The following is a 14,692-nucleotide window of genomic DNA, read 5'->3' on the forward strand; positions in this document are numbered from 1 at the left end:
AAGGGCTCTGGCTCAGTGGAGGCAGATGCCAAAACAAACCAGTTTTCTCGGACAGCCCAGAGACCAGGGAGGGAGAGGGCCCTACCTGGCCTGCCCAGCATGGCTTTGAGGGAGCACCACCGAGCGATGCAAAGAATGACTGTTGGAAACCCCAGGGCCAGGTACCTCAGCCCCCTGCCCTACCTGGAGTTCCAGGGGGAAGCTAGTAAAAATTGATGGCTGCCCTTATTGGCCCCCACATGCTGGGCTTGGTTCTCCAGTTAAACTGGCAGCACCCTGGGGGCAGAGATTTCTCTGGCCTGAAGCCAGAGCATGAGTGGCAAAGAGGCGTTTCAGGGTCCCCCCAAGGTCAACAGGAAGTAGAGCGAGGCCTGGCTTTGCACATAGAGGTTAATGGCACCTGAGATCCTAGCTGGGAGTTGTTCCCAGCCACTCCTGCAGCTGGCAGGTCGGGGCCCTAATTTGTAGGGCCCTAGGGATCATTTTGTGGGGAGCTTGGGGCCCTAGGGGACCTCTGATGTGGTGCTGGGAAAGGCTGAAGGAGTCACCTGATGAAGGACCCCCAAACTTCACCACCGCAAAGCATCCCTCTTTAGGAATCTCTCTCTTGCATGGCTCTGGGTCAAACTTAAAAACAAAATTTCCAGGCTTGGTAGGGATTCATTTATCTGGAGAACATGGCCAGCATGGGCAGCACAGGCCAGTAACAGGGCTGGGGCAGGGCCTGGGGATATTTGGGAGGGCTTCTTGTAGGTGGAGGGCATTAAAGGACAGTAGGATTGGGATGGGTGGGTGAGGGCAAGCTCCTCCAGGGCTGAGACCCCTGCCCTACAGAGCAGGACCCAAGCGCTGCTCGTGGGCTAAAGAGAAGGCAGGATGGGGGCATGCCCGCCAATAAGGGCTGTTAGCTTTTCTCCAGGCTGGGCCCAGCTAACGGAAGATGGAAGGCATGTCCACAGATCCCAGCCAGGCCTTCAGAGAGAAGCCCGTGAGCACGGGAGAGGTCCGTGAGCCCTATGGCAGTCATCCTCTCCCGCACCCCACGGGCCCACAGGGGCCCAAACATTTGTGCCCAGAGAGACTCTCACCCACTCCAAACCCATAGATGTCACAAGCCTGTGTGTAGTTTCACGACACACCGTTTATTCCATAGGAGAATGGGATCAAGGCTAGGAGCTCCCTGGGGTAGGAGAGGGCAGGAGAGAGTGGGAGAGGCAGGTGGCTCTCCCTGGCCCCTCTGTGGCCAAGTGGGATGGGCCACCACCTTTCCCAGGCTCTGCAGGAAGCTGGTCTGCTCTGAGTCCATTTGCAGGTTTCGGATAAGCCTCTGTCTTCCCCGTCCTGAACGTGGGATGGATCCCCACATAGCACCCCCAGAAGGCTGGGTCCAGTCTGTCCCCAGAGAACTCCTCACTCCACATCACCGCCCTGCACTCCTTCTACTCTGGTCTCCTCGGGAAGAGCTGGAGACCAGGGGCTAGAGGGGCAGGCAGATCTGGTGGGCCAGCTTCGGAGGCTGACCGAGGTCCGGGGAAGAGATGAGCTGGGAGCTGGCGGTGGCTCTGAAGCAGTCCACGAAGGCCCAGCTGGCTGGGCCCAGAGGCGTGGGGAGGGCCGGCCCCTCACTCTTGGCCTGGGTGCTCCCCCACTGACCACTTCACCTCTCCCGTCCGTAGAGTCACTATGTCCTCATAGGTGGCTGTCTGGTCAATGTTCAGGCCCTGGAGACACGGAACGGTGCTTAGGCCTTGGTTACTCCTTGACCACGCCAGTGGACGGTGCCATCAAGCACCCCACAGCCCCCAGCGCCGCGGGGTCCCCCCGTCCCTTACCTCGTAGGTGTGGTCTTCATCCATTCCGGGCTTGCTGTCATCCTGGCGGGGCGAGGGATGGAGAGCAGAGTGTTAGCGTCCCCCACCCCGTCCACTGCTGGGCCAGGCTGGGGGGGGGCCAGGGAGACTGGCCCTGGGGGAGGGGTTGGGGGTGAGGGGCGAGGGGTGAGGAGGTGAGGTGCCCTCTGCCAGAACAACCGAACGAATGAAGGAGAGTTTGAACAGGTGTCAGTGGGCAGGCTATGGGGCTGGGGAGATGGAGACCCTGCCCACGTCTGGCCTGCCCCATGGCCGCCCCCCTGGCCCCCGTGGTCACCTTGTCCAACAGCAGGAAGATGGGCACGATGATGAAGAGGATGATGAGCAGGGTCTGGATCATGATGATGCCATCTTTCAGTGTGTTCCTCCTCTTCAACTGTGCTATGGTGCTGAATCCTGTGGGGAGGTGGCAGGGGGTGGTGAGGCTGGGGCCCCCTCTTTGGGCCTGCACCCCTCAGGACCTCCTCAGCGGCTCTCCTGGGTGTTCTGTGGCTGCGGCCACCTTCCCCATGTGGCCCCCCCCACGGGCGGCAGGCCGGGCTGGGGCAGGGGTGAGGGTGGCTCAGTGAAGGCTCCGTGGCCCCGTCACCCCTTCTCCCCCCTTGGCTGGAGGGCAGGCCCCGAACACACCCATGACTCGCAGCTCAGTGCCACAGCCCATGCTGAGGGACTCCTTCAAGCACTTCTGCTGGCAGAAGTAGATGCCGTTGTCCTGAAACTGGATGCCCTGGATGGTGAGGGTGGCAAAGGTGCCGTTCTGGCTCTCTAGGATGCGGGCGTCTTTCAGCAGTGGCTTGGGCTCCAAGTCCGTCTCCCGCTTCCGTAGCCAGCTCACCGCTCCCAGGTCCTTTGTGTAGCACCTGATCTCCACCATGGCTCCCCTTTTCCGGGCTATGAAACGTGGGTTCTGCCAGATCCGGGCACAAGTGCTTCCTGTGGGCACCGAGGCCGGATCAAAATCCCGCTCCGCATCTTCCCGACTGCCAGCCCAACCACGGACCCCCACCCTTGTCTGTCCTTGCTTTTGGGTATAGGCCGGTCATGAGGCAGAGGTGTGGAGGAGCTGAGCCATGTGAGTGGCCAGAGGCCAAACCACCGGGTCCCGCCCCTTCCTGATTGCACCACCCCCCTGCGCCCCAGCATTTGATTTTCCTTTAGAAGGGCTCTGGAACCTTCCGATTCCTTTCCATGCCTATACGGCAGCCTGATCTAGGCCTCTCCTGCTGGGGTCCAGAGGCCCATAGGACAGCCCCCCACCTGGCCTGGTGCTCTCCCTTCGTTTTTATTCCTAAATCTTCTTTTTCTCCCACATACTTACTCCAAGAAGCCTCCCTCCTGCCTCGTTCCCAGTAAGCGAACCGTAGGAATCCCTGAGGCCCTATGGCCTGTCAGAGCCCCTAAAGTTACAGACTCTTTCCTGGGCTGAGTCCGACCCCCCCCCCCCCACCCCGCTAGACAGACCCAGCCTGAGTCCCCAGTGGAACCCCCTCTGGCTCCCCGCCTCCCAGCCTGGGTTTAGTCACACCCCTTAGTCTCTGGGACTGGGACACTTATGTCTAATGAGGGTGACAGCTGGCAGGAGGGGTGCTGGGGGGCCCTCGGAGCCAGGCCTCTGAGATGGAGACCCTAAGGTAGCCTAGAGATGGGTGTACCGGCTGGGGAGATGCAGGGGCACAAGGGCACAAGAGGCAGCCATGGCACGGGCCCTGGGACCGGGACCAGCATCGGACGCAGACACACTTGCCCCCAGAAGGGGCAGGGGAAGTGGCTGACCTTTGGGATCCTGGTACAGGTCTTCTGTTTTGGCTGCTGGCACACCTGCTGGGTGGGAGGAAGTAGGCGGGGCTGGGTCAGGGCTCTCCCCTGGAAAGTGGCTGCCCCACCCCTGGGGCCCCCAGCATTCCTAGACCCACTTCCTCCTCTCAGGACATCAGCTTCGAGACCCCTCAGCCCCACCGTAGCAGCAGCGCTCCGGAGAGACTGGAATGGAGCAGGGTCACCAGAAATCCACTTCCCGCCCCTCCTTCTGCCTTTGACCTGACCAACGGCCTTGAGCAGGCACCCTGGATGAGACCAGGAGGGAAGTCACGGCTGGATGGCTGTCCTGTCTTCCAGACCAGGGGACCATTTCTGGACCATGCACGTCCCAGGGTCTGGTCGGGGGCAGCCTCTGTCCTGTGTCGCCCCCCCCCACACAATGCCCTCAAGGGACTGGGGGTGAACCACGTCACGGACACCAACCCCTCACCTCACACCCAGCTCGGCCTGACGCCCTCCAAACAAACAGGAGAGGGGCTGGGGCCACGGACCCCCTGAGCTCCTCAGCGTAGGTGATACGCCAGACCCAGGCCCCGGGGCAGTCAGAGGGAGACAGGAGGCCGAAAGTGTGAGAGACAGAAGGGGGAGGTTGGAGAGAGCAGGACACAGAGCGGTGGAAACAAGCAAACAGGCCGTGACAGAGAGTGAAACCACGGGTCTCGTTTCGGGGGTGCCGTACCTGACAGAAGCAGCAGCAACACCACCAGCCAGTTGCTGGGCATGGGAGACAGCACCAGCTCGGCCATGGTCTCTCTCTCTCTGACCCCGAGCTGGTGACGAGGACAGAGGCTCCTGGGGGGGGAAACGTGTAACTGCCTGGGCTGCAGCCGGTCCCCTCCCCGCCTCTTCCCCACCAGGCCCCTTCCTGCCATGCAAATTGGGACCCAGGGGAGGCACCAGCTCTCCGGGGACCCTGGGGGAGGGCGGGGGAGGGCGGGCTTTCTTGTCAGCTGTGCTGCTAAGGCTCAAAGGGCATCACAGCTGGGGTCCACCACGGTGGGGGGGACCCTGGGAGGCAGGAGCCTCTCAGTCTTCTGAGGGTAGCTTGTGCGTCCCTCCCCTTGTCCCCACCCCACTGATGGTCATGTCCTGGAGTCCCCTGGCCTCCTATTGTACAGTTCAGATTCCCAGGCACTTAGCTGAGTACACATGGGTCCTGTGGGTGAGTGTGAGCACAGCTCCTTAGCTCGGGCTCAACCTGCGCTCTGCAGGAAGAGAGGCACCAAGGGAGGACGGTACAGGGGTGTGGGGGGCAGCTGTGGGCCCAGGCCCGGCACCTGGAGAGGCCCAGAGTGCAGCCTCTTGGCTGGAGTGCAGGCAGCCATGTTGGGGGTTGACGTAAATTTGACCCTGTGGAGGAAGGGAGCCACAGAGGTTCTTGAGCAAGAGCCAGGTGTGACAGCCACCTGGGACAAGACATGGTCCAGACCCTGGCAAGAGGCCTCCCTTCCTCACCTGGTGAGAGAATTTGTTCTCAAAAAGGGGGTGAACTTAGGTAGGTAGAGACAGCTTAGAAAAAACCTACAACTCAGCTAATCAAGGGACTCCCAGGGATTTGTCCATAGCTCTCGGGTCTTGGACAGGGGGACAGGAGGCTAGTGCTGGGGAATCTTCAGATTCTGAAACTAAGAGGCTCTCTGGCTTTATCTTGCCAGTCAGTAGAGTGGTGGATGAAACCATAGTGTTCTGGAACTAAGTTCAGTTTTGTGCCCCAATCCCTGGGTCATACACAACTTTTGCCCCTTGGGGGCCAGGGTGGCCCTCGTGCAGTGCACAACCTGCACGGCCACACGTGGCAGACTTGCATACCTCAGTCCCGCAGCTGAGCCCATTCTGAGTTTTATGTCTCCTCCTTTTTCTCTCCTGTCCCCCCATTCCTTCTCTGCCCCGCCGCCCGACCTCCCCGTTTCAGGAGAGGAAGAAAGATGCTGAATTCTATGTGTCCGCTGTCTACATCTTGTTCTCCCCACCGCCTTCCATTTTTCCAACAGCCTATGTTACTGGTGAATCTGTTTGGGTTTAGAGAGATGTGGAGCTGCCTCCCACGCCAGGGTTGACAATGAGAAAGGCAGGGATCTGGGTGGTACCCCCTTAGTCCTGGTGGGCATAGGCCCCTAGTAGGGGCTACACCCAAGGAGTGCCAGCCAGGACCAGAGCTATAGAAAATGGGGACTGGAGAGTTAAGTTTTCATCCGAGGCACAGCTCGTTCCTGGCAGTCCCAGATGTTCTTGCTGTTCCCAGATGTTCCAGATGAAAAAAAACATTTCTCTGAAAAGGTGTCAGATGTTCAGTTCGCAGAACAAACAGCCCAGGAATATAAACATCACCTGAGGTCAGCCTGGGGACCACAGTCCCCTTGTGCTGGTGGCGGTGGTTGGAGACCCTCCAGAGGAATGGGGAGGGGGGGAATCCAGGGGTCTTTGCATTTAGTAAAGTACCTCCTCATAATGGAGGCCTTGGTTAGCTTTGGAGCTAGTGTCCCCCCGACGTTGGGAAGCTAATGGGGGAAGGCTTGGGGTACACACCTGTGTGTGCGCACGGGTGTATGCTCAAACGGGTGTGTTGTCTGGGCTGTGTGGTGCGGGCCCTGCTCAGGAGCTGGTCCCGGGGCCCAGGGTGACCTCAGGGGGGATGGAGGCTGGGGGCAGTTGGCATCTTGCAAACACAGCCACACATCCACGTCCCCCTGTGCGCAAGGATGCAGATGTGTCCTTTGGACTTCATTCCCATTCATGCCGGGCGGGGATCCGTTTTCAGGAGCGGGTGGAAGCCGTGCCCCCCTCCACCCGCCCCCTGTGCCTTCGGGGTTATTTGTCACAGTTGGGGCCGTGCTGTTCCCTCTCTGGTGACAACAGTACAGAGTTCTGTCTGGGGTTAGTGACGTCTTTTCTTTCCTGGAACAGGAGGCCTTATAAGCCCACTCCTGCCTCTGTCCCCGGCTTCCCTGGGCTGCAAAAGACCCTAACATCTGGCAGCCCCCACTTCACCTTTCCAGGAAGACAGCATCAAGACAAGAGATGGGGGCATGTGGTGAGGGGACGAGGGGCTTAGGAGTTTGAGGAGGCAAGAGGTCAGGGACCACCCTCCCCCAGCAACCCTGGGAAGGGTGGGAGAGGACACAACCTCAGTTTGGAAGGAGGGGTTCAGAGTTCTGCCCTCCCCTCGGCCCACTCTTCCTGGCTCTGTTCCGCTGGCTGTTTTGTGGAGGAGGCCTGCTGGCTAAGAAGGTTTGATTCCCGGCCCTGCCGTGTACCAGGTAGAAAGCCGCCCCACGTTCCCTGGTGCTTCTCAACAAGGGGTGATCCTGCCCCCTCCCCCCGCCCTCCACGGGAGCATTCGGAAAGGTACTGGGACCGTTTCAGTGGTCGCAGTGACCAATGGGCACCACTGGCCTTCACGGACCAGGGGTGCTGAACTCCCTTCAGCGGGAGGGACAGTGTCTCACAAAGCAGATTTCTTGCTCCACATGCCAACAGCACCCCAGTTACGCAACACCCATTCTTAACCCTCAGAGCCCAAGTTTCCTCATTCGTGTAAGACAGAAGTAATCGTAATAATCCATTCTTCACTTCGGGGCCGTCATAAGCGTGGAAGGGAATCCAGTATCTGAGCGTTTGGTGAGAAATCTGGGAGCACAGTTTACCCTCAGGAAGGTGGGGAGTAGCACTGATAACTGGCTCTCCAAACTGGATGATTTTGAAATTTTAGCTTATGTTTTTCATCCAGTATTTTGCCTCTTTTCCTCCACTATTCAAGGCTCAGGGGAAGGGTGGGTCAGGGCACTGCGCGAGATCTCCTGTCTTTGGAGCCGGACAGAGCCCCAGGCACGGTTTGCAGAAACTTACAGTGAGAAGGAGCCCCACCCTCACCTCACGGAGGGAGGTCAGCACCCTGGTGGGGGGCTCAGGACCCTGCAGGGATGCTGAGCCCCTCTCCCCACGCAAAGAGAACAGCAAGGTGGGAAGGGGCCTCAGGAAGACGGCTGAGGGATGTCAGGGTGGCCTGTGATGCCACGTAACCTCAGGACCCAGGAAAAGGGGGTGCAGGAATCTTGTAAAGGAGTGTTTACTAGTTTGAACACATACAGCCCTGGGAATCAGAAATCAAGTTGTAGAAAACAAAATTATATATGAAATTATATTTCACCCACCAGGACTGTGGACTCACCTCACTACATCATATATTACTCATTGTCACAGGTTCATAGGGACCCTGGGCTCTCTGAGGTCAGGGTTCAGAGGCAGGGTCTTTAGGGGGGTAGTATCTCTGAGGAGAGGGAGGGGTCACACCATGTGTCCCTCAGGCACCTCTGGGCCTTTGGCGGGGGTGGGGGGGTGGCGCACAGAGAAGTGAAGGGTCCAGAGAGGAGGGACTCGGGCCACTGGGTCCCAATACCATTTCCTGGGCACCATCACGGGTGGGGAGAGGGAGCGTGGTGCTGTTAGGGGTGGAGGGCCACGACCCATGACTTTACCTGGCCTCTTGGACTCCAGCTAAGAGGTTGGAGTTGTAACCGTAAAAATAAAACTGCCAGGTATTTTACCAGCAAAAGACAGGTTGATTCCGGAATGGCAGAAAATTGCAATGCCAAACAAGCAAGGAAGGCAAAACCGCAGGCATGTCCACAAAGGAGAGGACGCACTCCTTTACAGAGGAAAGGGGGACCTTGGGAAGGCTGTTGTAAACAAAAGTCCATTGGTGTGAAGTGGGAGCTGGAAGTATGGTGGCTTCTCATTGGCCGAGCTGTGACTGTCTCTCATTGGCTGGGCTGTTGCCAGGGCAGGAGGTAAGCTTTTCTTCTCAGCTTCAGGGATAGTAAATTGGTGTCCACCTGCAAGGTCATCTCTGTTGGGTCTACATTGATGATGAGTGGTGGAGCCTGAGCGCTTCCTCTGCTGAACCTCACGACTCCATTTTAGTGAGGTTCCCCTTTCTTAATTTTCAGAGTCCAAGCCTCCTTTTGGAGGGGGGCAAGAAAGAGCTGGACTGGGCCAGAGGGGGAATTGGGGCCCTCTCCCCACCCTGAGGCTCCCCGAGCCTTCCTCATTTGGCTTCAATCCCCACCAGCCCTTCTTGTCCTTGCAGCCCTCAGACCCTGTCAGTGTCCACATGCGGAGGTGCGGAAGGAAGAAGCTCGCACGTGAGAGGCACCAGGGGGAGGTTTATTATAAGAACTGTACAAAGGAGCCTGCCTGCCAGCCTGGCTTGGGCCTGTTCCCACCCAGAGTGGGAATGGATGTGGACGTGTGGGGGAGGGGGCCACGGGCAGGGGAGGCTCTGCAATCTGGATGCAGTCCAATGGCAAGTATCCCGTTGGGATGCTGAGGCTCTTGGGGCCACCCTAGTTTGGGGCCTGAGGAGGGAAGGGGCATGGGCAGGGTGCTGGTCAGGGAGGAGGCTGCCCTCTGTAGGATGCACCTTCTGCAGGAAGAGACAGAACTTGTGCAGGAAGATGGAAGGAGTAGGGCCTCCTTCCACAGAGGACACAGGCAAGAGACAGGGAGCAGGGCTGGGACAAATGGGTGTGATAAAGAGACTAGGAGGAAGGGAGAGCGGGTGGCAAGGAGGCCAGCGAGCAGGGCAGACAGAAAGGAAGGCTCCAGCCACGGGAACGCACGAGCGTGTATGCGCGCGCGCGCGCACACACACACACACACACACACACACATTGTTTTGGAGGTTTTGCTGCTTCCTGAGTTTTAATCAAACTGTTCACAAGAAACAAGAAGAAAGAGAAGAGGAACTTAAGGTCAACAGGGACTCAACGTGCAAACCTGCCCACACACGTTCACACTTATCCACATATAGCACAGGCACACCACACCAACAGGCCTGCACAGGAGACAGACAGACAGACAGACACACACACACACACACACACACACCAGTCAGACTACAGGGGCACGCTGACATGGTACACACTTGCAGAGACAGGACGTAGCACTTCACGTACTTGAACGCACACACACAGCTGTACACATAGGTGTGAGGCAGACACAAGGCACACACACAAGTGAATAAATCCAATGACACCTGTGCAGGTGTCTCCCTGCCTCCTCTGAGCTCCGGGAGCCAGCAGAGGCCTGGCTGGTTCTGCCATGCCCGGATCAGTGGTGCCAACAAAAATGGAAGTTGGAAGGTTGGGCCTGAGCCAGGAGAGCTGTGCGTGTCCCAGTGTTGAAATCTCTAACACGGGAGCAACGACAACACTCTTAGGATCACTTTGAGGATGGGGAAGAAGAGGATGAGGAGGAAGGAAAAGAGAGATGTGGTGGGGGATGAGGGCATCTCAGGGCTTGGTGAGGCCACAAAGAGCCCTGTGGCACTAATGGAGGAGTGAAGAAGGGAGGGAGGGAACAGAAATCTACCTCCGGAGCTCCAGGGTCCCTGCCCCGCCCCAGGTCTGGGTGTTCAGGCCAAGAAAGCCTCCAGTGCAGTGATGCAGCTGACAACACCCAACCTATCCCAGCCATCCATGCTTCCTAGAAAAAGACAATTCTCAAGTGGAACCCTCCGTCCGCTCTTCCCCTAGGGGCCAGCCAGGGGAGCCAGGGGCCTGCACAATGGACAAAGCAGGAAATGGTTTCAGGGGCCACAACCCCAGCCAGATGCATTAGGATCCAGGGGCCAATCAGACTTGGGGAGAAATTTCTGGACCAGTGACGTTTCCCTTCTCCAGGGAATCCATGAGCTGGCAGGATGAAGCTATGTCCCAGCTGGGGGGGCGGGCTGGTAGGCCCCTGGGGTCAGGTGTCCACTCTCACTGAGGTTAAGACATCTTTATCCAGGGAGTGCCTGGCTGGCTCAGTCAGTGGAGCCTGCGACTCTTGATCTCGGAGTTGTGAGTTCGAGCCCCACGTGAGGTGTGGAGATTACTTAAAAATAAAATCTTTAAAATATATCTTTATCCAGGAGGGGTCTGGGGGGGGAGGGGCTGAGCCACTTCCTGAGGAGAGGCCTATAGCCCTTAAGACTCTGGTGGCAGGAGGGCAGCTAACCCATCCATCGTAGGCTGGCTCCTCCCCAACGTGGGGGGCAGAGATTCTGGTGTTCTGACCTCCCCCCAAGAGGAGAGGCAGCAGGGCCCATGAGGAGGTGAGGACAACTTGAAATGAGAAATCATGGAAGCTGGAGCCTCAGGCCCAGTGTGGAGCCTCTGAGTGCAATTCCCATTTTCCATGGCCTGGGTGTCAGCCCCAGCATGACCAAATCCTGTCCCCAACAGAGAGCCGATCAGTCGCAGACTCAAAGCCCTGCTCCCTCAGTGAGCAGGCACCATGAGGGAGCTTTGGGGCTGTGCCAGGCTCAGCTGGCCACCTCGTTACTGCCTAGACGAGAGATTCCTTGACCCCCGGGCGCACTGTCTGCCCTGGGGATGGGGAAGGAGGGAGGGCAGCGTCTGAGGGGCTGATGGGTGTGAGTCCTATGGAAGGTCCAGAGTCCCCTGTTGAGCCCTTTTCCTCACCTGTGCTCTGCACACTGCTGTTCCCATTCTCGTGGCCATACATCTTGCTCATGGTGTTGGCGATCAGGCCCTCCTTCTCAGGACCCCCATCCCCACTGCCGTCCTGGCTGTGGCGGTACATGTAGGATGCCTGCTTCACAGTGCGCTGGAGCAGGTGCCGGCGGTAGGCCCTCTGGATCTTGATGGCACACACCTCCTCATGCTTCCTCTTGAGGGTGGTGGTGATGGGCTCATAGGAGACTTTGGAGGGGTTGGCTGCCATGAACTTCTCCTCCATGGTCTCCTTGAGGGCGTCCATTTCCCCAGAGTCACCTAGGACTTCCTTGGTGAGGGCAAAGAGGATGTCCAGGCAGTGGATCTTGTCCCCTGGCACCATGGGCAGGTCCAGCGTGATGAGCTTGATCTTGTTGGGCTTGGCGATTCTCAGTGGCTCCTGCAGGGTGTCCACAAAGTCAGAGAGGCGGCTGTAGGCAATGAACTGCGTGGCGTCAGGGTCAAACTTCTCCCACGTTTCGTAGAACATCTCAAAGTCGTCCTCGCCAAGGGGCTCGCTGCTCTCCTCAGTGGCCACATTGAAGTTCTCCAGGATGATGGCAATGTACATGTTGACCACGATGAGGAAGGAGATGATGATGTAGCTGCAGAAGAAGCAGATGCCGATGGAGGGGTTGCCACAGTCGCCCCTGACACTGGTGCCTGGGTTTTCGAGTGTAGGGTCACAGTCAGGGGGCCCGCTGTTGAGGATGGGGTTGAGGAGCCCATCCCAGCCAGCCGACGTGGTGATCTCGAAGAGGCAGATGATGCTGTTGCCAAAGGTCTCAAAGTTGAACATGTCATCGATGCCCGACTCCTTCTTGACATAGGCAAAGTTGGACATGCCGAAGATGGAGTAGATAAACATGACCAGGAAGAGGAGGAGGCCGATGTTGAAGAGGGCAGGCAGGGACATCATGAGGGCAAAGAGCAGAGTCCGGATGCCCTTGGCCCCGCGGATCAGCCGCAGGACACGCCCGATCCGCGCCAGGCGGATCACTCGGAACAGTGTGGGTGACACGAAGTATTTCTGGATCAGATCGGAGAGCGCGAGTCCTGCAGGGAGGAAGTGGTGAGGACCACTGCCCTTGGGTAGGAGGCTGGGTCAGGGAGTGGGGGGCATGCAGGGCTCAAGGGGGCCTAGCCTGGTGTGCTCTTCCCCAGAAGGGAGAGGTAGAAGCATGGCCCGAATGGCCTGACCCATTAGGCCGGGCTCTTCCAGGGCCCTGGGGCCAGGGGCTACATCTCTGCCCTGACACAGCTAGATGGGGGTGGGATATGCCCAAGGTGATGGGGTGAGGGTACGGCTGACTCCCAAGGCTATTTGCAGATGCCACAGATGAGACAGAGAGGGAGGACAGCTCTGTGTGTGACTCTGGGCATGACATTTAACTTGGTGACTCAGTTTCCTCATCTGTAAAGCAGACGCGGCAACAGTACCTGCCTCCCAGGATAGCACAGTGTCAGGTGCGTAATAAGTGATCAATAAATGGTAGCTAGTTGCTATCATAATTACACACACGTCTGCGCACTTCCCCTGTGTGTATGGATACTGGCACGATCTTATGTCTTCCGCTTAGCACATGGGCACCTGAGTGTGCATCTACTGGTCAGGTAAATGTTTCTAGCTGTGCATTCACGTGTGTGCAGGTGACGGACTGCCCGTGAGCCCACCCTGGGTGCCTTTGTGAATGCCAGGTGCATGGACACACGTGTGGGTGTAAGTGTGCGTGTGAGCTTTCCAGGTGCACGAGCAGGTGCATGAGAACGGGAGCACCCGGTCCTCCTGGATGACTCAGCCCGGCCTGGCCCCGCTCACCCACAATGGACAGGATGACAACCACAAAGTCGAAGATGTTCCAGCCGACGGTGAAATAGTACTGGCGCAGGGCGAGCATCTTGAGCACACACTCCCCGGTGAAGATGATGATGAAGACCATGTTGATGTTGTACAGGATGTCCACTTTGAGCTGGCTCTGGTCGTCTGTCTCCACCATCATGGTGACCATGTTGAGGCAGATGAGGATCATGATCGTGATGTCGAACACCTGCTTAGTCACGCAGTCATACACCATGCCCTGGATCTTGTTCTGCAGCATGGGTAGGAGTGCAGGGGTGCACGTGGGTGGATGTGGGGGGGCAGTGGTAAGGACCCACACAGGATGTGGACAGGAGGGAGACACAAGATGACACAACAGCATGACAGAGAGACAGAGAGAGAGAGAAGAGGAGAAGAGGTGTGTCAGGGCTTGTGGCAGAGTCGGCCAGGGCAGTGGGGGGGTGGGATCCCTCAGAACAGATCATCCTGTGGGGTCTGTGGGTATCTTCCTCACTCTAGGACCGTTCCTCCCATAAAGGTCCCCCAGCAACCTCCCATCCTTCTCCCAAAGTCACTGCTCACTCAGGAGGGTCCTCTTCCTCCCACATCTAGGGGCCCTTGCCCCTGAGGCTACCAGCTGGAGGGGTGGGCGGACACTGGGGGGCTGTGCAGGGCCAAGTGAGGGGTGAAGCAGTGACTGGGGTTTATCAGGCAGCTGCCGCTCCCGCACGCGGTGCCTCTGTGCAGTTAAAAAGAGGCCCCATTCCTCCTGGCTGGTGACCCCAGCTTCCCTGCAGGTGGACCCGGCCTCACACCAGCGACACAGCCTGGTGGGCAGAGTGCAGCCTGCATTTTGCCCTCATTGGTTCATAGGGGCTGCCAGAGGAGGGGCTCAGAGGGCTGGTACCTGGGGCCGGGGAATTGGCTTCTGAGGCTTCTTGGAGCCAAGCTTCTTCATGGCATTATAGTATTTCTTCTGTTCCTCCGTCATGAAGATGTCTTTCCCTCCAAAGTATAATGAGATGGGGCCTGTAAGGTTGGAGGTCCCTCTTCTCTGCCTCCAGGACCTCCCTACCTCGGGCACCACCCTTAAAGCAACCCCCACACCAGGAGGGGGACCTGGAGGGGCCAGAGATGGGGGCTGAGGGAAGAAGTGAAGGGGGACTGAGGGGTCTGGAGAAGGGAGGGAGGGAGGGGAGTGAGGTGACAGACAGAGGGGTGAGGATCAGCGCTGCCCCATAGCTTGTTTTGGGCCAGATGCTCTCCATCACTATCGTGTTGGGGCCTCTGAATGGCCTAGCCAGGCAGGTAGCATCAACCTCATTTTTAAATAAGGTTCTTAGAGGTCAAATCACTTGTTCAAAGTCGCTGGGTAGGACGTGAACCCAGGCTTGCTGCCCCAATCACGCGGCCAGCCACAGCACAGCAGTGCTGAGGTGGCATGAGTGAATATATGAAGGGACGGGTGAGCAGAGGGAGGGAGGACAGAGCCCCGGGAGGCCGGGCTGGATACTCATCTTCTTCTTCTGCTGGTTGAAGTTGTCGATGATGACGCCAATAAAGAGGTTGAGGGTGAAGAAGGACCCGAAGATGATGAAGATGACAAAATAGAGGTACATGTAGATGTTCACCTCATACTGTGGCTGTTCCTCCTTCTGCAGAGTCCACAGGACAGGACGGGATGG

The 14,692-nt window shown here is 58.1% G+C and overlaps 2 protein-coding genes across 5 annotated transcripts in view; both read right to left on the reverse strand.

Annotated features, from left to right (window-relative positions):
- Positions 1–1,121: 1,121 nt before the first annotated feature.
- Positions 1,122–4,522, reverse strand: CD79B (CD79b molecule). 2 transcript variants are annotated; one of them, XM_006940490.3, is made up of 6 exons: positions 4,369–4,522; positions 3,645–3,689; positions 2,502–2,804; positions 2,149–2,267; positions 1,833–1,874; positions 1,122–1,721 (listed from the first exon to the last, which is right to left on the reverse strand). In XM_006940490.3, the coding sequence occupies exons 1-6, from the start codon at positions 4,433–4,435 to the stop codon at positions 1,623–1,625; spliced, it is 675 nt and encodes a 224-aa protein (XP_006940552.2). In that variant the 5' UTR covers positions 4,436–4,522; the 3' UTR covers positions 1,122–1,622. The 2 variants fall into 2 exon arrangements, with proteins under 2 accessions (XP_006940552.2, XP_003997111.2); XM_003997062.4 differs by having other exon boundaries at positions 3,645–3,692; positions 4,369–4,518.
- A 4,309-nt stretch (positions 4,523–8,831) lies between these two features.
- Positions 8,832–14,692, reverse strand: part of SCN4A (sodium voltage-gated channel alpha subunit 4) — a 45,009-nt gene continuing 39,148 nt past the window's right edge. For all 3 annotated transcript variants that reach the window (XM_006940491.4, XM_006940492.4, XM_003997064.6), the window contains exons 22-25: positions 14,525–14,662; positions 13,915–14,019; positions 13,008–13,278; positions 8,832–12,244 (exon numbers count right to left, since the gene is read on the reverse strand). In XM_006940491.4, coding sequence (XP_006940553.1) covers positions 11,019–12,244; positions 13,008–13,278; positions 13,915–14,019; positions 14,525–14,662 — 1,740 coding nt within the window. In that variant the 3' untranslated portion in view covers positions 8,832–11,018. The remainder of the gene's footprint in view (positions 12,245–13,007; positions 13,279–13,914; positions 14,020–14,524; positions 14,663–14,692) is intronic.

The sequence above is a fragment of the Felis catus genome, chromosome E1 (assembly GCF_018350175.1).
Source record: "Felis catus isolate Fca126 chromosome E1, F.catus_Fca126_mat1.0, whole genome shotgun sequence".
Classification (NCBI taxonomy): Eukaryota; Metazoa; Chordata; class Mammalia; order Carnivora; family Felidae; genus Felis; species Felis catus.

Bases quoted from the DNA above. Each gene is read 5' to 3' on its own strand.
- CD79B (XM_003997062.4), bottom strand. From the start codon at position 4,435: ATGGCCGAGCTGGTGCTGTCTCCCATGCCCAGCAACTGGCTGGTGGTG. The intron at 3,693-4,368 runs GTACGGCACCCC...CCTCCCACCCAG, and splicing joins GTTGCTGCTGCTTCTGTCAG to CAGGTGTGCCAGCAGCCAAA. The intron at 2,805-3,644 runs GTCAGCCACTTC...CGGTGCCCACAG, and splicing joins CCTGTACCAGGATCCCAAAG to GAAGCACTTGTGCCCGGATC.